Source organism: Oryctolagus cuniculus, chromosome 11 (genome assembly GCF_964237555.1).
Source record: "Oryctolagus cuniculus chromosome 11, mOryCun1.1, whole genome shotgun sequence".
In the NCBI taxonomy this organism is placed as follows: Eukaryota; Metazoa; Chordata; class Mammalia; order Lagomorpha; family Leporidae; genus Oryctolagus; species Oryctolagus cuniculus.
Genome location: NC_091442.1, coordinates 84,117,041 through 84,140,731, shown reverse-complemented (window position 1 = coordinate 84,140,731; position 23,691 = coordinate 84,117,041). Strand labels below are relative to the sequence as shown.

General features: G+C 36.9%; 2 protein-coding genes across 21 annotated transcripts in view; one reads left to right on the top strand and one right to left on the bottom strand.

Annotated features, from left to right (window-relative positions):
• Positions 1–9,995, top strand: part of PPFIA2 (PTPRF interacting protein alpha 2) — a 540,970-nt gene extending 530,975 nt beyond the window's left edge. For 12 of the 18 annotated variants that reach the window (XM_051846502.2, XM_051846508.2, XM_051846507.2 and 9 more), the window contains 5 exons: positions 2,551–2,726; positions 3,539–3,607; positions 6,113–6,272; positions 7,473–7,564; positions 9,389–9,528. In XM_051846502.2, coding sequence (XP_051702462.1) covers positions 2,551–2,726; positions 3,539–3,607; positions 6,113–6,272; positions 7,473–7,531 — 464 coding nt within the window. In that variant the 3' untranslated portion in view covers positions 7,532–7,564; positions 9,389–9,528. Of the gene's footprint in view, positions 1–2,550; positions 2,727–3,538; positions 3,608–6,112; positions 6,273–7,472; positions 7,565–9,388 lie in introns of all 18 variants that reach the window. The other 6 variants (XM_051846503.2, XM_051846506.2, XM_051846494.2 and 3 more) reach the window with 2 other exon arrangements.
• A 2,135-nt stretch (positions 9,996–12,130) lies between these two features.
• ACSS3 (acyl-CoA synthetase short chain family member 3) overlaps positions 12,131–23,691 on the bottom strand; it is a 368,594-nt gene continuing 357,033 nt past the window's right edge. For all 3 annotated transcript variants that reach the window (XM_008256845.4, XM_002711267.5, XM_017342001.3), the window contains 3 exons: positions 14,790–14,889; positions 14,532–14,707; positions 12,131–13,635 (listed from right to left, as the gene is read on the bottom strand). In XM_008256845.4, the coding sequence (XP_008255067.2) occupies positions 13,567–13,635; positions 14,532–14,707; positions 14,790–14,889 (345 nt within the window). In that variant the 3' untranslated portion in view covers positions 12,131–13,566. The remainder of the gene's footprint in view (positions 13,636–14,531; positions 14,708–14,789; positions 14,890–23,691) is intronic.

Genomic DNA, 23,691 nt, shown 5'->3' with positions numbered 1-23,691 from the left:
AAAGAAATCAAAACCAAAAACCGATTGAAAAGTAGCAGATACTTTCAGTCATAATGAGAATTAAAGGTGAAATCTACAAGGCGCCTCACTCATGAGGGTGCATTAAACAATTCATGGAAAACGCATTTAAAAAACTGCATGGATTTCAGTTTTTTTGGCACCAAAATAACTTTTAATTCCATTTTCCATGAACATTTTAAAGTACTCTCATACTAGTCTGTTGGAGCTGTTATAGAAAAGTATCAAACTATATTCCTGAAACTGCCAAATTTTATTGGCTTAGAGTTTAAGACGTTAGACGTTGTAGATCAAGTCTGAACTCTGAGGACTATGAGAAAGAGTCTGACCTGGCCTCTCATGTTTCCTGGTGGTTTGCTGCCATCTTTGGTGTTCTTTGGGTTGCGGGAGTATCGCCCTGATCACTACTTTCATCTGCATAGGGCATTCTCCATGGCTGCCTATTTCCAAATTTCATTTTCACATGAGACACCAGTCACACTGAATTTGGGCCCACTATAATGATCTAATTTTCATTTCTCACCTCTGTTAAGAACCAACTAAAATTACGTTCTGAGGTACTAAGGGTTAGGATTTCAGTGTGAATTGTGTGGAAACACAGTTCAACCAATACCACTACATATCAAGGCTGGTGTTGTGGTGAAGCAGGTGAAGCTCCGCCTTCAAAGTCAAATCCCATATCAGAGCTCTGGTTTTGAGTTTGAGTCCCCACTGCTCTGCTTCTGGTCCCAGATCCCTGCTGATGTGCCTAAGAGGGAAGCAGACAATGGGCCAAGTAGTTGTCCCTTGCCACCCGTGTGGGAGATTTGATGGAATTCCTGGCTTCTACTTGGCCCAGTTCCAACTACTGTGCTCATCTGAAGAGTGAACCAGATGATGAAATCTTTGTGTGTCTCTCTGTAACTCTACCTTTCAAATAAATAAGATGAATCTTTCAAAAAAAAAAAAACACTACAGATGAACCATTCCGGATATCCATCAGCAGAGGAACAGAAACATTGTGTCATAATGATACTGTGGGGTAATAAAAATAAGCTGCAAATTTCCAAAGCATAGATGGGTCATATACTGAATTAGACATGAAAGTATGTATTGTGTCCATGATTTATAAATGGCTAAATCAGGTAAAATTAGTCCATAATAAGTAGTCAGAATATTATTATTGCTAGGGTGATGGCAGTAACTGGGAAGGTACATGAAGAGACCTCTGTGATTCTGTGTTTTACTGCTTTAATGTTACATGTAGGAAAACCTAAATTGCAAGTGAATGTATTTGGATAAGTAGCAGTGTTTAAAAATTTGAACAATGTGAAAACAGTCTTAACCCGATTACTACTTTGATATTGAAGATAATTGAAATGGGAGAAAATAAACATTGAAGTTAAAGAATTTTTCCCAAAATACTTTCATGTTTTTTTCTGAAAGATGTTTCATTCAGAAAGAAAAAACAGGAAAACTTTTATTTTAATAGACAATTATGGTTTCCTTTCTCTTTGTACAGGTAGTAAAAACTTGTAAATGTTTCTCTCATTATTCCTTAAACTCTTAAGTTCTTTTTTCTTGTGGGATATGGCCCTTCTGACTGAAATGTTTTATGTAGCATTGTCAACTCATAATAGGAAGAAATCAAAGAGAACTTATATATTGGTGTGCTTTTGTTTACAAATGTACACAACTGGGCTTGGCCTTTGCAGTGGTTATGATGCCCAGTTCCTCTGCCTCTGATGCATCTTTCTGCTAATGTGCACCCTGGATGGCAGCAGGTGAGGGCTCCAGTAAATGCTCTCCTGTTCCTTACAAGGGACCTGGATTGAGGTGGACCAGCAGATGGAAGATCTTTCTCTTCCTCTCCCTCAATCTCTTTCCCTGTCTCTCCACTTTTCAAATAAAGTGAAACTAAGCAAGCCATTTCCAAATGATTTTAATGCGCACATAAATTTTAGCCTAGTGGATTTGTTAGTGTTTTGTGCCTTCATAAGTCACTTTTCAATGAAAAACTAACTTGGGTTTGAATTTTGTACTAGTATATGATTGGAAAATAATGAATAGTAGTAGGGCAAGTTCTCATTCTATTGAGTCCCTGTATTATCACACTATTTTTAATGTAATACTTCAGATGATATCTTCTAGTCTACATAGCAATATTTAGTGGCTAGTAAACACTCTTGATAAAAATCAGTATTAAAATCCCTTTTGCTATGTCAACTGAATAGGTGTTTATCAAAATACAAATAAAGATTTTGCCATCTGGTGGCAAAAATATTAAATTCCAGAGGGATCTGTAGGGCTCTAGTATGAAAACAGGACTTTGAGATTGTGTTCTGTGTGACAGAAGTAATAATAAGCTCTCTAAAAATGACAACTTTAACTTTGGAAAAGGTTAGTTAATAGAACAGAAGGAAGATGGGGACATGATGGAATAGGCATATTGGTATAAGTATGTGATCTGGCCAGATACCTGTGGCTTATTTCAGCCAGTGGTTGTGTATTATGCAAAATATGCAACCTAAAATGATGAATCTCTTTGCCTAGATGTGTTGGTGTGGAGCAATGATCGAGTTATTCGCTGGATACAAGCTATTGGTCTTCGAGAATATGCAAATAATATTCTTGAGAGTGGTGTGCATGGTTCACTGATAGCGCTGGATGAGAACTTTGACTACAGCAGCTTAGCTTTATTACTACAGATTCCAACACAGAGCACCCAGGCAAGCATTTCTGTGCTATGGTCTCAACTGATTATGGTTTATTTAATGACAAACTGTACTTTTAAAATTATAATATTCATCATTCTTGAAGTTAACTCAACCTTTGAAATATGTCACTGGGATTTTAATTTCAAGCTATAGCATTTCTAACCAAGACAAAATCATAAAATTAAACAAGAAGGGATTTAGAAATTGTATGGCCCAACCTCCCACATGAAAGCCAGATTCCCCAAACAATACACCTGACAGATGGCCTTCAGTCTACGTCTCTCTCTGAGGCAATCATTTCTATTTACATATGATTTATAGAGACAATTAACACTGAGCTTGGGGTAATTCCAAAATCTGCATAATTATTTGAATCAACGGAGTTCCTTAGATATTAAAAATAAAACCTTTGGCCTATATCATAGTCTTAAGAAATCAAATGTCAAGATAAGGCATAGCAATCCTTATTCCCAAAGCTTCACCAAATGGTGATCCACTGGCCAAGTTTGAGAACAACCTGCATAGATTTGATAGAAATTTGGTAGTTGAACTTAATTTTCTACTCTGTACTTATTTCAAAGTTACATGAAATACTCAATTAGAACTGAGTCAAAACCTTTTCACCTCAGACATTTCTCTCTCCAATGTTCACAAAATAAAATTGCCCTACCTTTATAGATACTGTTTACAATGGTCTATAGATATGGAGGACTAATGTAGCTCAAGACCCTATAAATAAAACATGGTTTGTCATGTATTCTCAGATAATATGCATATTCTTTAACATGCTTTTGGGAACAGTAACTGTCATTTGGTGTCAACAGGCACGGCAGATTCTGGAACGGGAATACAATAACCTCTTGGCTCTGGGAACTGAACGACGACTGGATGAAGTAAGCCCTTCCCTGTCCTTCAAGTGAGATCACAGATAGTTCCGGAAATAGGAAATACCCTCGCTTGGAAGGAATAGTGCTTGGAAACTAGCCAGATGCTTTTCTGTGGGGAGGCTCTGGAATTAATAAGTACATTTTTGTGTCTATTGGCTAAAATGATAAAAAGATTTATGAATTGTAACTATAAAATGTTGAAGTAGTTTTTAAAAATTAAAAGCAACCAAGTTAATGATAAATTCAGTTTTCTAATAAGGAATGTTCTTAAATATCAAAACATCTTCCAGGAAATTTTAGAATATTTAAATAAAGAAAAATTTGCTCTCCATAAAAGGAAAACTTTCCATATTTTTGATAGTTTTCCTTGAGAAAAAAAAAGTTAATTATATGTATTAAAAGTTATATAGAATGTAAGAATTTCTATACATAAGCTATGTTGAAATGATATAGAAACCGGTAAGTATGTATTTTAGCCTCCTGTGATGAATGAATACAAGGGAAACTCGTATCAGCAAACCTTATAGACAGGAATGATTCTCCCAAGTTTCTCATATGACCCTATTGGAAGAAGTGGGAAGGAAGCCTGACTATGGAGTGGAAAATACAGAATGCAAAACTTTGTGTTGCATTTTCTGTATACAAATAGGCAGGGCAGATGGTGTTGACGTCAACTATCTTCCCATAAATTCATGTTACTGCCCAATCAAGACAATGACAAGTGTTGTGAAAAACCTAGTTAACACTTAGCTGTCTTTAGTTTTATTTTTTCTGTTGGACAGTGTTTTAAATGCTTATTCTAAATTGCCAATTCAAAAAGAAAAGACTGTCTTTTTCATTTATTTATTTGAAAAGCACACTTATAAAGGAGGAGAAGCAGAGACAGTGATCTTCCATCCACTGGTTCACTCCAAAGGCCAGACCTGGGTCAAGCCAAATCCAGGAGCCTGAAGCTTCTTCTGGGTCTCCAATGTGGGTGCAGGGGCCCAAGTACTTGGGCAGTCTTCTGTTGCTTTCCCAGGTGCATTAGCAGGGAGCTGGATCTGAAGTGCTGCAGCCAGGACTCAAACCGGCACCTACCCATAGGGGATGCCGGCATTGCAGGAGATGGCCCAGCTTGCTTTGCCACAATACCAGCTGCTCAGCTTCTTGGTTTTTTAATGTCAGCAAAAACAGACAAGTCGTTTAGAACCATGGTGACTTATTTCTGGGGCATAACTGATCACACTGAGAGTCCACTAATTGGAGAAGTTTTGATATGTTTCTGTAGACTTTGACTTCAAACAAAAGAATGCCTTAAATCAAGCTATTGATTTACTGGCTTATTTTTAAGCCCTTACCGATCATAGGAGTTGTACAACCCTGCAATGTAAGATAAGACTTTATGCAACTAATGCATATGCTTAATGTTCTAACTTCTTCAAGAAGTCGGAAATGCTCTAGCTTTTGAAATCGTTTTTCTATATTCACAACCACCTGGAGATTGTAAAACACAGCAGTTGAGGACAGTGGCAGACATCTCTTAACCTGTAAAACAGTTAGGAAATCTCAGTAGAATTTTGATATTAGGATTTGCATACTTTATGTATTTCCACGTATAAATAGAATATAAACAATTTTTCCCAGACTGACTTTAAATATCACTTAATTAAACTGGCAGTCTATGAAGAATATCTTATCATATTATTCACAAATAACAGTATGAGCTGAATATTAGTTATTCTTATACCAATTTTAGTCGGGTAAGCAATACCTATTTGTCTAAATCTTGAAGGAATAAACAGTGCTTCCCTAGAAAAGAATATTAATGACATAAGAAGACAATGACTATGTGGAGTGATACTTTCCTTACCATTGGACACAAAGAATATTAAATGCTGAATTACTTATTGCTGCTTACCAAGTGATAGTAAAACAACTGTATCTGTAAATATGCTGTGTATATATTCAAAAAGGGAGGGGATTATTTGAAAGGTAACCATAGGTAAAGTGTGCTTTTAGTGGCACCTAAGACAGTTGTCTAGCTGACAGAAGTTTTAATAGACTGCAGGTTAGTTCTGTATCACCTGAAATCTAACAAATACAGGATTTCTCATTTGCTTAGTATTTAGTATTCCATATTAAGTAGGCCATCTTAATTTCTCCACATCTATTATGTCCATAAAAGTGATTATTATCCAAGTGTATAAATCAGAGTCATTCAAGCAACTGATTGAATTCATAGCATAAAACCAGTTAGCATAAAGTATATCTGGTATTACTTTTAGAAAATGTTTCGAATTCTAAGGATGTTATGTTTATAGATGTGTAATAGATTTGAAATCATACTAAACCTTTTTAAAGAACATTCCTACTTCACATATTTTCTCATTTTTGAATCTGTAGAACTGTCAGGATAATATTCTATATACAATTTTTGACAAACTTAATGCAAATAACCTGTGTTATGTTTCTAAGCACCTGGGCTAGTTTACTTGTTTTCATTAAATCCCATTTTATCTGTACTGGCAGAGTGATGACAAGAATTTCAGACGTGGGTCGACCTGGAGGCGGCAGTTTCCTCCTCGTGAAGTCCATGGAATCAGCATGATGCCTGGGTCCTCAGAAACATTACCAGCTGGATTTAGGCTAACCACAACATCTGGGCAGTCACGGAAAATGACAGCAGATGGTACAGTAGTTTTACATTTCTGCTTGTAAAGTCAAAAAGCTTGGTTAGCAGAAGCTATTCTAATTCTCTGACCTTTCGTAGCATTCTGGAATTGATGGTTTTCTTGAGTTGGTTTGCTCTGCTTGAAATTTTCTTTGCTTTCATAAAAAAAAAGTCCTTTGGAAACTGCTAATGCATGAACTCATGGCAAGTTATTCACATTTCAAAAATAACTGATAACATCCTCCAGAGAGAACAATTTTGGCTAATGTCCACATCTAGGAAGAACAGTCAACATGCATGACATACGTTCTTTTTTCTATTCTCAAAGCAGATAATCTAAGTTGAAACCTTACTTTAGACTGAAGGACCACAGTCAATGGCAGTTAGCTCCTCTGTTCCCCTCCATGTTAAAATACTGCAGTTTTTATACTCATCTTAGAAATTCGGACTCAGCAGATAATCCTAACCTCTGACCTGCGCAGAAGGCCTTAAATAAACAAGCACAACCATGAGAAGAGAAGCCAACAAACACGAAGTCAACAGGAATTTCCCACTTAGTAATTCCTTCTGTGGACATTAGACTTGTGCTATAAACTTCACAAAGGAAAGCAGTTGTTCTGGAGAAACCTTGAAAATAGTAGTCCCAGGATGACTCGTTTGGTAGACGTCAGAAAAAAACTGTCCCACTCTTGATTAAGATAATTACCAAGGATGAACATGTCCTATTATAGCTGTTACAGCTCTTGAAATTAGTTACAGCATAAACTGTAACTCTGGTCCACATTTAGGATAAAGTTGGTCCATATTTATTCTAACTTGTCACTATTGTGGAATATGTTGGGAAAATACATGAGCAATTTAACATGATTAAAATGAGTATGTAAGTTCTTTAATTTTTGAAAAAAAGCAATCTAGTATCCTGAGCTTTCTAAGGACAATCTTCACATCAAAAGCAAGCACTCAGGGAGCTACTTTGGTTACAGATTTCATCTAACGTGGAATACGTAACAACTTGAAAGCTCATTTGAATTCTGTTGGAATACATTTTCAGTAGTAACTTGGTCTAGAGAAGAAAATGAAGAGTGGCTTTTATCTAACAGAGGGGAGGCCTTATGACTATGTTCAGGATCCCTTTCTGCAGGGAACCCACACCTTTCTCATCTGAAATCTTATCCTCAGTCATCTGAGATCCTCTAAAGACCTTTTCTCCATTTGCAGTTGCTTCATCAAGACTGCAGAGGTTAGACCACTCCACTGTCCGTACATACTCATGTTGACAAGCCACTCAAAGGAGGCAGCACTGACCTGCTGTGAGTAGTTTCCCTTGGGCTGACAAAAACAGAGCAGTAACAACAGCAAAATGGAACCTCCCTAGGTTAGTAAGTAGGCACTACACCCTTGGGTGTGGTCTAGCAGTACAGAGGTGAGCTAACCCCTTTGCATTGCTAGAGGGGGGAGAGGAATCTTTGTAACGGAATCTACTATTTCCGATCACCACCTGTCTGCTACAGTTCAAGTTCTGGTAAAGAGACCTGTCACTCTGCTACTTCTGGTAGCACTTTAGAATGACTCCCATAAACACTTACCTGCTAAGAGTCTGGCACTTACAGAATCATTTATTTCTAAGTGACGCTTTAGTCTGCCAAAGTAAGTAGACAGTGATTTACGCAAGTTCACAGGGTCAAACAGTGGCAGAGATGAATATTTAGAGGTGGTTTCACATGAAAAACAAAAGCTGATTTTCTAAAAATCTTGAGTTTTTACTATGTTTTCATCAATGTAATGTGCATTTGTTAAATAATGAATATTCAGTATTTGGAGCTTAAGTTTATAAGAATGCAGGACAGGAAAAACACAAAGCCTTGTTACCAACTTGGATCTCTAAATACAAGTGCGTTATGAGAGCTACTTTCAAATCCCATTTTAAAAAAATGGAACTTTATTGAAAAAGTCTTGTTAGGAAAACTAATTCCAAATTTACAAATGCCAGATATTAGACTTTTTAAGGTAAAACTGTGCTTTACTAAAACATCCTACCATTTTCAGTTAATTAGTATTTTGGAAAACAAATTTTTAGAATGATACGCAGAACCAGATGTGTGTAAACGAATGGGAAAACAAAGCAGGTATAGGCAGAGGAACAGCTCATCTTGTGCTGTTTATTCATTGCCTTGAACTAAAAGCTCCACACAACTGACTGTTGGTCTTTTGGGCCTAAGGTGGGAGCGGATTTGCGGCCTTATTTGGGTCACTGTTTAACACAGATAAAACAAAAAAGCATCCACATAAGAGATTTCAGAATGTACAACTTTAACATTAAAATTTTAGTCTATAATTGGGCATCTAATTAGGCACAATCTACAGTATATGCTAATTGGCTAGCAGACTTCTAGAATATTATTTATAATGAATTCTACACATAACATGATAAAAGTTCCCCAGCAACTTAATATTTCACTAATTTACAAATGACTGTCTAATGTGTTCAGCACCGCTCGCTTCTTGGCTCGTGACTGACTGCTAGAATTACTCTAACTATTTGCAACCTATTTTTCATGCATGGCATTCTAGTTCATGTTTCCTACTTTTTACTGTTTAAATAGAAAAACGATTTTTTCATAGTAAGTAAATCCAGGGCAAGTGAGTTTTACTTACGTGAAATATTAACACTTTTTTATTAAAGTAATTCCAAGCAGATGATTTCTTGTTGCTTTGGTGTTGATGATAGCAATTGTGAGCTGTTCCTAAATATATTACAAGTGGAAGGAATCGCTAATGTACATTCTTTAAATGTTATGTTTTTGTTAATTTAAACAGAGCTAACTTCTTAAGAACTATACAATCTATGATCTAGAATATGAATCTATTCCATGGAATACATCAACTAAACCCAGTTTGTCAATAAGCAAGCTTTAAAAACTTCGGGAGGCGTGCTGACATTTCGTTGGTATAGAAGACATACATTCCACCAATCCTAATATTAAGTTCCCCAGGCACAAAGTTTGAGAAGAGCAGATGTTAATGCGTGGCCTAAATCCTGGATGATTTCCTTTACGGTGTCTTTGAGGAGGAAGGACAACACAGACATGTGGCCTTGCATTCTGGGAGCTAACATTGTCCATTATGTATTTTAGATGCCGTCTTTTCAGTCTACTCTACCTAAAGTGCACTACCATCCAAGAGGACAAGCAGTGAAAACCTTTGTGAAGATGAAGTTCCAATGATAAGTAATGGTTCATTACACACTAAAGATGTGATTTTGAGGGAAGTCCGATATTAAGTTGATTAGTTTACTATAATTAAATGCTTAAGTCATTTGAATAATAAACATCATCCACATCATAAACTCTGTACAACAGATGCTTTTATGAAATGGAACCACTTGGTTTTTCATGTTTTATTGTAATATACTAGGCATTTATGTATTACTGTGTATTTCTTTTTAAATGTGTAAGTCTTATGTAAATGGATATAAATATGATTTTTTAAAAAATAAAATATATGGTTCATGGAGTCTCGAGTGTAAACATTTGACAATTCCTAGTACTGTTTGTATTTTACCATTCCACCATTTTTACAGTTTTTGAATTGTAACAGGCAAATCAATGTTTCCTTGAAGCATGTTTCATGCTTCAATATGTTTCTCCTTCCAGTCTGTCAGTACTTAAAGCTGAACTCCTGCCTCTGATCATGTAAAAAAAAAAAAAAAAAAAAAAAAAAAAAAAAAAAAAAAAAGAAAAATTGATTCAACCTGGAACTGGAGCCCAAAAGACCTTAAAGGCAATCAGGGGTGTCCTTTATCTTTAGAAATAGCACTGTGATGGCTCGATCTCCTTTTCGATACAAAACAAAGCCAAAATGTTTACAAGAGTCAAAAGCAATTACTTAAAAAATTTATATATAAAATACATTATATTCTCTTGTTACCTGTGGGCCAACCGGGGGGGAAAACTACATGCTCATTAAAATATCCTGAGCCGACCGAAAGTGACTGCCAGCCACGGCCATGGGAAGCTCATCTCCACCGGATGAAACAAAACCCTGGAAAACTGTTCCTTTTGTCAATTTTAGCAGGGCATCAGCCACCCTCATGTCCAACGTTCTAAGCTTTTAGCCGAGGTGGCCTTGTTGCGACTTCCCTGAAGTCAGTTTTATCAGAGGATCTAAATGAGAGACAGAATGATTAACATATATAGTGTATAAAAGTATAGAAGAGTAATCTCTTCCCTGTGGCTTTATTTGGTGGTGTTATTGTTGTTTATTCTTTGTTTATATGGGAGATTTCAAAGTAAAACCTATTTAATATTACCATTTATCTAACTGCTGATTTCCCACTGCTTGATCTTACTAAGCGCAAGAACTGTCATTAGTAATTTCTTTTTTTGTATTTTAATTTACTATGTTTGCACGTACATAAACATTTGTTTTGATGTCTACTTTTGTTGAACAGATTCAGTCAAAAGATAATGGTAACAGAAACCCTCTCCATTGTCAATAAAAACAAATACTTCCAGTTCTCTGTTTAAGCTTCATTTTCTAGTCACATGAGGTCTCACAATTACACGTGAACTACAATGAAAACCATTCGTGTAGTTACTCCAATCTGCTACTTAGCTGTGAAAGTAGTCGGCCACAAGAGGGAGTGCTAAACTTGTTTGTGAACGTGTCTTTACATTTTCTAAAAACCTTGCCTGAGGAGAGACAGTGGGAGAGCGTGTTCTAAGCTCATTGACTAGGGGGATCTGGATTCATAAAAATGAATTCAATGTAGAAACAAGTATTATAACACCCTTACTTCATTGTGTCTACTCTTAACACTACATAAACCACTCATTTATTGTCTTCCTTTTAAAGATCAAGAAACATGACTCACTTATTATAGATCCTAACATATGGCAAACAAAAGATAAAGCTATTTCCCTAAAAAAAAAAGCAGAAATGCTTTAATTTTTAAGATACTTTTTCCCAAATTTTAGAACCCATTTAATGGAATAAGCTCAGAATCACAAGGTTCTTCCTTCTGACCATGAATATTTTGAATTCTTACATTTTTAAAGGTCAGGGCCTTCTGAATTTAATTTTAAGAAAACCACTTTTTAACTGTAAAGCAGGTCTCTTCAATATATCTATTTTAATAAGCAAAATATATCAAACATCACTTTTCTATAGATACTGAAAGCACTTTATTTTTTCAATGTCTTAAAAAAAATCCATGAAAATTCCAAATAAGATAATTTATCTTGCATCTTTAGCAATGTGTTTAGGAAATATTATTCTTAAATATAATTCAAAGTGCTTTATGGTAACTATCAAGATAAAAAAAATCCCTTTCCAACCATTTCAAATTATAATCAGTCTACTGACTATAGTTTCTTTCTTACTCCACTTCTACTCATGAAAATAACAAGGCGTTTTGATGATTCTGCAAAGGAATAAATTCCCTGAGACACAAGCAGTAGCTACTTCCCCAGTCACACAGTGTTTTCCAATCCACTTACCTGAAAAACTGCCCACCTTTGCTTGCTGAAGGTTCCCATCAGATTTGATTGCCAGAAACAGTTGCAAGAGGAGGAGCTAAGATATAATCATTAAACAATCCTGGGATCTGCCTGAGTTTTTACCTTGCAAATAAACAATGACACCCATCCATCTAAGGAATTTGCTATTTCAAATAAATAATCTTCTATTGGGAAAAAATATACTTTAATCTTAAAACATTAAAAATGGATTAAAGATCAGTTGTGATAGTAAAATGTACCCAAATAGAAGAAACCAAACAGGTTTATAATGTCAAGCTAGTTGGTTTAATTTAGGCCAAATAATAAATGAATGTTTTTCAGGTGTAACTATCAAAAAGGCAATTTAAGCAAAAAATATAATTTGAAAAGTCATTTATTTTGTAGCCTAGAGTTTCAAAAGGTCTTTACAGAGATTGTAGTTGTATAAGACAAACAAGAAAATAAACATCTCTCCTATATATATCATAAAACCAGACCATTATGTTAAGACAACCTACTATTGCTAGTAATCCCTATTAAGAAATGAAAGGTTGAGAAATGGGGTGAAAGCTACAGAAAACCCAATGGACACACTTTGTTTAGATTTATTCTTTGATCACTGATGTCATGTGGAATCCTAAACAAATATGTAATTACCTACATTTATATTAGTTGGTACATTCCCATATAAACTTACTAGATACTCATTTTTTAAATGCTTAATAGCTTCTTGGAAGTTTAAATAGAAAGATGTGTCTGAATATCACAATTTTTAATGATTTACATAAAAATTAGAGCTGTTTATGTAAACTAGTGAATTTGGGTTCTCTTAAGAACCAGAGACAGTTGCAGTGTGCACCTGTGCCCCTCTGGGCCACGTTCTGTTGGAACTGAGTAAGCTCTGCTAGGAGGGTAGAATAGCACTCTTCAGTTTTCAAGAATTCTTCTGACTCCCTGATAACCTACCAAGCCACGTGGCTCAAATTCACTTCAAAAGCTCCTTGACATTGCAGGACCTACCTGGAGAGTCCCTTGGTGTTACACCTAATGTGAAAACCTTTACTTTTGTTTCCTGAGAGTTCTCCTGCCACCCTACCCAGTGTGTACCTCATTTCCTTGTTGCCCCAAGAAGCAGGAATCATTAGGAAGTGGGAGAGGCTCCCGGAGGCCTTCAATTTGGTGGAGATTGACTTTAATGATTCCTAGGTTTTCTGTCCTGCACGTGATTTCCCTTGTCTAAGTAACAAATGACCTGAAGGTGGAGCTATAACCCCGGCGTCTTGCCTTCCCTCAGGAAACATGGCTACACAGATCCTCCCTACTGCGAAAGTAATATGTCTAGACAATTACTTAAAATTTCTCATTTCATAGATTCCATTTAAAACAGTTTGGGCATCTGAGAATATTATATGATGATTAGAAAATAGAATTTCTAGATGAAACATGTATTCTCTGACATTTATATGAATATTAGACTTTGGGTCAAAGCTGCAGATTTTTAACTTCAAGAAATGCATCATATATATAGTTAATTAACACTGGCAATTCAAGTGTTTTCTAAGGAGTATGATTTTAAAAATCTAGATCTGTATTTCTGAATGCACTGAACATACAATGAGTCATGTTACAAGCACCTGGTAAACCTTCTAATTCAGTCAAATCAAAGAGCCAATCCTTGCACCAGTCTTCATTAGGTTTGCTCAAACCAAGCTTTACAATTCACATTTCAGTTTGTAATTTCCATTTACATATTTATTTCTGAGAAATAGCTCAATTCCAATGAGAAAATTAGCTCAAACTCAGAGTAAAAAATGTCAGGATGCCCGCTTCAGCACTTCTTCTATCTGCCCAAAAATATTGGGGTCTTCAATTACAGGAGATACCTAGAAGGAAATTTAATGTCAGATAAATGCTTTTCCTTGAAACTCTCCCCTCTTCATTCCCTATTAAACAATTATATGCAATATTGTATTCTATGTGATGCTGTATTTCAAGTCATTCTCATGAAACAATGTTCAAAAATAGGGAAGTTTGAACCAAGATTTAAAGATTTCAGTCTTCCAAGGTAATAAAATAAAAGGCTCAGTTAGCAAAACTATTGGTCTTAGATGGTACTTTCTCTGGAGTTCCTCTAAAGAACCTTTCTGTGTACTTCTGTAGAAATTATTTTTATTTTCTGACATTTGGTCATCCAAGTCCTCTTTTGCTGCAATATGGCCTTTTCTTAGATCTTGATGTTAAAAATACATTTATCTGTGTACATCCAATGAAGATACAAATTAAAATACATACGCTAGAATTAAAGTTTCCTAAAATAATTTTCACTCAAAACAGGAGAAATAATTACCATAGATATGTATATACATGTATACCAGTTGAAACAATTTAAACATCTTTTGGAAGCCTCAAATATTTTCCTTTCTCATTCACTCATAATCATTAATAACTATAATAAAGAAAAATTGTAACCATACTTCAACAAGACTGAGTTTTTGCAAATACGTTTGTATTTAACTGACATAATTACTAACAATAAAAGTATTTTCACACACCGGTTCCTATTATCAAAACACACGGTCTTCACTCACCTGCTTTTCTTTCCAAAGCACACATTCTTACAGAGTAAGTGTGCAATTTCCCCTCCAGCATTAAAAACTTGTACAATTATGTGTTTTCTTGGGACACAATTCATGCTTGAGAAGCATTTTTTTAAGCATTCTGCTGATGCCAAAGAACACAATGATTCAGACCCTAACAACAACCCTCCCTGGTCACTTACCTTATACGGCTTGCCATTGACGAGGGCAGATAGAGTATTCCGAGGAATTTTGCCTGATCTGGTTTTAGGTAGCTGTTTGACAAACACTGCATTTCGAAAAGCAGCCACAGGACCAATGGTCTGTCTAACGTGTTTCACAATCTCTTCCAAAACTTGCTCCTCAGTGGCATTTATATCTAGAGAGAAGGTTGAAAAGGTAAGCACTGGCAACATCATGCTCACTCAGAGCCCAGCCCATCAGGGAAGCAACCACCTTACCTTTTTTCAATACACACAGTGCTAAGGGGACATGACCTTTCAATGGATCTTCCTTGCCAACCACAGCACAGTCTGCCACGGAACCATGGGAGAGGATCGACTGAAATGAAGAAAGGCATCCATTTCAAATACATATGTATGCACGCACAAACATATGAGTGCATTTCACAGAGTCCACGGAAGGGCAGGCCTTTGGCCCAGTGTTCGGGTTGTCGTGCAGAGTGCCCACGACTGGATGCAAGCCCCCCAGTCCTAATTTCAGTTTCCTGCTGACGCACACCCTCAGGGTCAGGAAGTGAAGGCACAAATTATCTGGCTTCCTATCATCCACAAGGAAGACCCAGACTGAGTTCCTGAATCCCAGCTTTGCCCTTGCCCACTCCAAACTGTTTTGAGTCTTCAGGGAGTGAGCCAATGGAGGGAGTGTGCACTCTCTCTCTCTCCTTTCTCTCAGTCTGCTTCTCAAATAATTTCAAAAATTCATGTAAAACATTTAAAAGATAAATTTCGGGGTTGGCATTGTAGCCTGGTGGGTTAAGCTGCCACCTGTGGCACCAGCATCCTATATGGGCACTGCTTCAAGTCCTGGCTGCTCCACTTCTGATCCAGCTACTCGCTGATGCACTTGGGAAAGCAGAAAATGGCCCAAGGGCTTGGGTCTCTGTTACCCATGTGGGAGACCTGGATCAGGCTCCTGGCTTCAGCCTAGCCTAGCCCAAGTCATTCCTGCCATTTGAGGAGTGAACCAACAGATAGAAAAATTTCTTTGTAACTCTGCCTTTCAAATAAATAAATAATTTTTTTTTTAAGTTTGGGGACAGTTGTTTGGTGCAGTAGGTAAGATACTGTTCGGGGCATACATTCCCCAGCAGAGTGCCTAATTTGGGTCTTCCTCTGCTTCCAATCTTAACTTTCTTGTACTGTGCACCACAGCAGGTGGTGCTTCAAATACTTGCATCCCTGCCACTGATATGGGGGACCTGGATTGAATCTTTGATCCCTGATCTCTGGCTAGCTCAGCTCTGGCTGTTGTAGACATCTGGAGATTGAAACAGGGGATACAAGCTCTCTGTCTCTGTGCTTTCCAAATACAGTAAATTATTTTAATGTAACAAATTTTTAAATCCATGCACAGATGTTTCATAGTATGTGTTTTCTATGAACTTTATAACTCCTTGTATATGGTTTCCAAATTTTGCAGCAAAATAAGCATCTTTTAATTCCATTTTCCACAGACTTGAAGCGTGTGTACGTACGTACGTACGTGTGTGTGTGTGTGTGTGTGTGTGTGTGTTTGAGAGAGATCGAGAGACAGAAATTGTGAAATTTCAGCTGGGAAAAAAAGTACATGCAAATGATCTGAAATTCACAGCTGTGTGCCTGAAAATTTACTACTAAATCACATCATTACCACTGAGGTGAATGGTTAGAATCCCCGTGGTACTAACCAGAGAGTAGCAGTAATTAAGACAAATAGCTTGGCTTTCCTGGAAAGTAAATGGATTGTTTCTTCATCTTAATGACTTTGTAATGAAATCAGAGAAAATGTGCAGTGGACACCACACATAAACAAAGTGCAGTGGGCTTCCACAGACAGACAGCCTCCTACAGACTTGACTTTAGTGCTACCATAGCCATGTCTTCCAGAGGCATCCAAGGCTTCCCTGTAGTTACACATTGAACTTATTTTAGGGTCTGTTAGTGAGCAATGAATAGAGCATTCTGTCATCTGAGTGACTACTTATCCAGAAAGGATTTTCCAAGACATGAAAGAAGAATCTGGACATGGAGAAAAGCCCTTACAGATATGAGATATTCACCACTGACAAGGAACCATTTTCATATTGCTCACCCTAAACTCTTAAAGCAGCTACTAGTCTGGAATCCAAAGACCCCACAGATTTGAAGTGACATATGAAACACAGGTTTAAAATGACACTACCCTGCTGGGGTCATGTTCAGGGTGGACATCTGGTCTATCAGTGAAGACCCCAGTTTGGATGCCTGCATCCCACATCAGAGTGCCCGGGTTTGATTCCTGGCTCTGGCTCCAGATTTCGGCTTCCTACTAATGTGTACCTTGAGAAACAGCAGATGATGATGACTCAAGTAGCTGGGTCCCTGCTACCCACAAGAGAGAAATGGATTAAGTTCCTGGCTTCCTACTTCACCCTGCTCAGCCTCAGCTGTGGCAGGTATCTGGGGAGTGACCCAGCAGATGGGAGATCTATTTTTGTGTCTGTCTCCCTCTGTCTCAAAGTTAAAGGAAAAAAATACATGTTAAAAAAATTCTCTTATGAGATATCAATATATATTTAATTGACTCCAAACCCATACTGGCTCAAGCAAACAGTGAACAAACTATAACCAACAGCTCATTTGGCAATCCTTATTCTTTATCTATTTATTCAATCAACAAATATTTACTAAATGATCCCTGAGTTGCAACCACTGCACTAGGCTGAATGCGGAGCAAAAACTGGAAGAGAATCATTTTGTGGTGCTACAGTTTTTTAGGAGAGACAGCTATCAATAATTAATCAGAAATATTTAATTATGAATATCAAGATACAAAAGTATAAAGAGATTTAGGGAAATAACTTGGGTTATTTATATAAAAGCTATAAGGGCATTAAAAATTCATGGATAACATATAAACACAAATACTATTCATGTATTTAAAATTATTTGTACTAAAATAAACAATTCTATTTTCATATGAACTTTCTGAATTCCCCTCATAGAACAAAAGTAACCGCTTGGCAGAGAAATACAGATCTCAGAGATAGATTGGAAGAATGCATAAACACTGCTTGGGTAAAGAGGAGGGAACAGGGAAAAGCCCTGCGTAAGAACTACACACATACCATTGATACCTGCAGGAAACCAGTGTGGCTGGAAAGCAGAAATAGAGTGAGAATAATGCAAACGATTTAGGAACTACTGAGTTGTGCTAGGGACTTCCCATTATGTTTTAGCAGCACTGGGAAGGAAATAAAGCATTTTCAGGAGTTAAGGAGGATATCAAAGATCAGGTAGACATTTTATTTCAGAGTAGTCTCATGATCACAGAAAAGCCGAGCACAGAGTAGACCGTTCTCATAAATTCCCTTTCCCTACATATACAGAGTCCTTTACTCTATGAGAATCCTTCAAGAGGGTGACTTATTTGTTATAATCCATGAACCAAGACTGGGACATCATTCTACTCTCCTACACAGTTTACATATGGTTCACCCTAGTTTTCACAGTCTATGGATCTTGACAAATACATTCATATAACACACATCTACCATTCTAGCACCACACAGAGTATCTCATTGCCCTACCCCTCCACCTTCCCTATGTTCTGCCCATTCATTTCTCTCTTTCCCTTTCCCCTAGCAACTGCTGATCATTTTAGGATCCGCAAAGCCCTTTTTCCATGATGTCATATAGTTGGACTTATATAGTATGTGGGCATTTAAGATTGACTAGATTCATTTCAGGGCGAATTTTGGTAAAACATATACTTACTTTGGTTTCATCCCAAATAAAAGTACTATTGAGGATGAGTGTCACAGGTTACGCAGGGAAACCACATGAGAAGCTATTGTAACAGGTTAAGTTCATGATAGCACAAATATTTCAGGGTTTATTTAGGTGTAAAATGGAAAAAAAATCAGTGATAAATTGGATACAATGTATGAATAAGTAGAGTGGTTGAGAATAATTCTGTGGTTTTTGACTTGAGAAACTGGTTGGATGGTGATGCCATTTTTAAAGTCAGAAAATACAAGGGAGATCTAGGATTAGGAGGCAGTATCATGTGATAAGTCTTAGAGATGCTTCATTGGGGTACCTCTGATGGGGAGAAGGGTGGATACAGAGATATGAAGAGAGACTTAATCTGCAAATGCATATTTGGAGGTCATTACTGTCCAGATGGTAATGGAAGCTGTAGACATGGATGACATTATTCAGGGAGAAACTAATGAGAAGACTGAAAGCCTTGAAGAACTCTAACATCTAATGGCTACATGTGAAAAGGAGAAGATGGAAAATTACACTACAAAGACAGAGAGAAGTAGGAAAACACACAAACAGAATTTGGAACATGCCACTTTGAAGCCCCAATCTTTCCATGAAGATTTTTTTTTTTCTAACTAAGCCAAGTTCAGAATCAGCCATCTCATTTCCGAACCCCTGTAAGACTCAATGAACTCCCAAAATTTTTGGTACAAATCCAGTATACCAGCTCACATCACCCTCAATTAACTAAGATCAAAATTCCTCCTATATTCCATTATAAGTGTCCTATAGTGTTGCACTGTTAACAGAGTTCATTCATATAGCTTTTGACTCCTATAGTTCTGAGGATAACACATATCAAATAAAAGTGATTTTTTGTTACATGTTTTATTAAGTTCCTTGCTGATGTAAAGATGTCCCTGTCTTGTTTTCAAGTAACTAAAAATTGAAGTTAAATTCATAGTGTGCAAATTATGCGACACCCTGTTCTACCAATGCTATAACATGAATTCTTAAAATGCTCCAACAACTTTATCATTTGTTACAGTATTTTTTACTGTTAGGACACATATGTTGAGAGTAGAGAGACAAATTTTAATGCCAGATATTTGCTGGCAGTCACTCTAATCAGTTGCAAATTACGGAGAATACTTTGTTCATAGCAGACAGGATATAAACTTGGCAGGCTAGATCCTGAAATTCTGACCTAATATGCTCCTAATGAGTAAAGCTACAGCTTTTACATGGCCAGCCATAGCTACAGTTGTCAAAAAATAACTTACTAAAATAAAATGTTCATTGATGTCTAAGCCTCTGTACCTGTTTCAAATTGCCAAAGTATCCATTCAAATTACTATAAACACAAATCAGTCATTCAGGCTTTTTGCCACCTAAAGGAATGAAATTAACTTTAACTAAACTGAAAGTCAAAACTTGTAGCTTGCAACTCTTTCACCTTGTTATTTTAATTTCACCATGTTTCCATCCTGCTCCTAGAAGTGGATGAAAAATTGTTGATTATTTTTCTATAATGTCAAAGAGTATTTTTTTTCTTCCAAATTTTTTATTATGGTAAAATACAAATAACATAAAATTTATCACAGTTTGGTTTAAATACATTTATAGTGTTATGCATCCATCACTATACATCACTATGACTTTTCATCTTGTAACATAAAACTCTGCACCTCTTAAACAATAATTATCCATTTCCTTCTCTCTCCAACCCTTGGCAACTATGTTTGTCTCCATGATTATTATTATTTTAAGTTCCTCATGTAAGTGGAACCATAAGTGTATTTGTCCTTTTGTGACTGGCTTATTTCACTTAGCATAATATCCTCACGTTTTGTACATATTTTTGCGTATATTAGAAGTTTGAAAACATCTTAAGGTAGAATAGTATTCTAGTGTAGGTACACTCCACATTTTGCTATCCATTCATCCAGTGATGGACATTTGGGTTACTTCAACATATCAACTTTTGTGACAATGCTATGAATATGGATATAAAAAATATATTGGGGCCAGTGCTGTGGCATAGCAGGTAAAACCATCACCTGCAGTACCAGCATCCCATATGGGCACCAGTTTGAGTCCCAGCTGCTCCACTTCCAATCCAGCTCTCTGCCATGGCCTGAGAAGGCAGAGGAAGATGGCCCAAGTGCTTGGGGTCCTACACCCACATGGGAGACCCAAAAGAAGCTCCTGACTCCTGGCTTCAGATGGGCCCAGCTTCAGCTGTTGTGGCCATCTGGGGAGTGAGCCAGCAATGGAAGACTTTCTCTCTCTCTCTCTCTTTCTGTATCTCTCTCTCTTTCCCCCTCTGTCTCTCTCTGCCTCTCTATAACTCTGCCTTTTGAATAAATCAGAAGTAATAGATAACACAATTCCCCATAGTATAATATAATGATTGACCATTTTTGCCTACTTCAAACACATTCTTAAAAATCTGTTAGAAATAAAACAGTTTTCTGAATTTCTGAATTCTGTGTCATCTCTAAAAGACATTCAGTGTATAATATATAAAATTTATTAATCAATCAGTTAAAATATGCCATAAAAGCAAGGAGGTAGCTTCCTATATGGGTCTCACAATAATATTTCCATATCAAATGATGATTTAAAAAGCTGAATCAGGGCCTGCGCTGTGGCTCAGCAGGTTAACGCCCTGGCCTTAAGAGCCAGCTCCTCTTCCGATCCAGCTCTCTGCTATGGCCTGGGAAAGCAGTAGAAGATGGCCCATGTCCTTGGGCCCCTGCACCTACGTGGGAGACCTGGAAGAAGTTCCTGGCTCCTGGCTTCAGATCAGTGCAGCTCCGGCTTTTGTGACCAGTTAGGGAGTAAATCATCGGATGGACGATCTCTCTCTCTCTCTCTCTCTCTCTCTCTGCATCCCCTCTCTGTGTAACTCTGACTTTCAAATAAATAAAATAAGTCTTAAAAAAAAACCTGAATCATTTAAAAGGAAATCATCAAAATATACATTGCCAACATTTGAGAACAGAAGTAAACCAAATGTTTTGTGGGGTAGGGGGTGGAAATCAAAGATCACACCCATTCATTCCTTTCATATGGAATCCATGAAACATCTGTGATTGATTGGGATTCAAATATCTAAAAAATGGAAACAGTTTTCCAGGTGCATAGATTTTACAGTAATAGGCCTGGTAAATGCTTGTTTTTGGTTGTTTTGGGGGTATTGCTATTTTTCTTTAGCTCTTAAATGATTTAAAAGGTTCCAAGGCTTCAGGTGACTGAACTATACATACACAGGTTTCTCAATGTTTTGAATATTGCTAATTTCAGAAAATCATTTAAAACACTCACCTAAGATACAAGGAGTTACTATTGTGTGTTGGAAGACTGCCTTTGCAATAGGAAGAAGATAGTTCCTTTGACATTACAGTAGTCTGGGAAACGGTCAAAGAGATTCCACATCTTCATCAATATTCGTATAAGCATGTACTCAGGAAATAGTTAGCAATTTTGCAACTATTTAAATCCAATAGTCATTTTAATGCTGAGTAGAGTAAAAATAGCAAGCCATCTTTGTTGGGTACACAGTCACTTTATGGAAATATATTCAATCTCCATGAAATCATAGCAAACAAAATGGCTAATTTGAAAATACAAAGTGACACTTTGGTCAGAACAACCTTCAAAAAGGCCAACTGTTTGTGAACACTGCTCTAGGCATTAAGTACAGTATGTTAACACCAGATTTCCAAGCTCCAAAGGATATTTGTGAGATGATTTAATAAGCTGGAACTTTTAAAAAAACTTATTTTACTTATTTAAAAGGCAGGGTTACACACAGAGTCGAGTCAAAGAGAGAAAGAGATCTTCCATCTGCTGGTTTACTCCCCATATGGCCACAATGGCCAGGGCTGGGCCAGGCTAGACCAAAGCCAGGAGCTTAGAACCCCATCTGGGTCTCTCACATGGGTGGCGAGGCCAGTGCTTGGGCCATCTTAGAAGTGAAGCAGCTGCGAGTTAAACTAGTACTCTATGGGATGCTGCTGTCATAAGTGGTAGCTTTACCCACTGTGCCACAACACCAGACCCATAAACTAGAACTTGAGCTACAAGTTTAAAGAATGCAATCGGGGAGCCCAATCTGTTTCTCACAGGTATCTTTGCATGAAATACCTTGCCAACAGCAGTTAAAGAGACTGAGCAAAAAGGACCACATTGGCTCACAAGTCCTGACCTGTCCTATTTCAGACCCAATTTCCTATGGATCTCCTTGACATTACACTACAATGTCCTATGTGTTGACCTGAATGCCAGGCTCTCACATATCATCATCTGTTAAAATAGATTTTATTATCTGATAGTCACAGAAGACCTCACTCGTACTGGGATCTGCTAGGATAATGTCCTCTTAAATTTATCAGTGCAATCCTGACTCCATTTTCTTACGATGAAAACACAAAAAAGAACATACAGTTTCCTGAAGTATTTTAATATAGCAATTTTAATAAAAAAATCTGCTTTACTTATAGTCTTATGTAATACACCTTGTGTAGTATAGTCACAATATTTTTAATTGGGAGAAACTGGAAAAGCACAGACGTTTTTAGGATATATAAGAACCCTCATTCTCTCTTTTTTTTACACATGAACTTTTAATGGAGTAAGAGCCTCAAATCTTTATTTCAAAAAGTCAAAATGGAATTTAGCACTAACCGTGGAGAGCCCTGAAGAAGCATTCAACAGAAATGTTTTGGGGCACTTTACTATGAGCTGGTTACATTGTCAAAGTAAAATTCCAGGTACATACTAAGTATCAATTTTCTAAGCAATTTTGTTAGGAGCTAGGAAAAATAGTAAAGAATTTTGACTTACATCTTTCTGAAAGACTCCAAATACTGAGAAAACAAACCTAATATGAGCTGATGTATGAATAATCTTGTGAAACAAACACTTGATCAAGAGTAAATCACATGACACACATATGGGGAGATGTGCTGTAGTATAATGGGGCTTCAAGAAGTTCATGGAAATGCCTATTATTAAAATCAACATGAATTTCAAAATGTTTCATCAAAATAAACTTGTCTTTTAATTCTACTTTTCCACAAACTTTTTGAACAAGTACCCTCATAACCCACTAACAAAATTTCTACTAGACACTAATAATTCTGGCACTTTTTTCTACTTTTATATTTTAACTGCCTGTCTTCTTACCTTACTTTGCTACACACAGACAGTGAGAAGGATGCCAGTAGAAACGTAACCATATACAGCCTGTATTTGAATACGTTGACACTTTTCATTCTAAAAATAAGAGGAGGGAAGAACAAAGGCTTCTGACTGATAGAAAGAGCTGTGCACGCGCGACCTTTGTATTTTGACCAGCTGAGCCGGCCAGACGTGAGTACTGGCG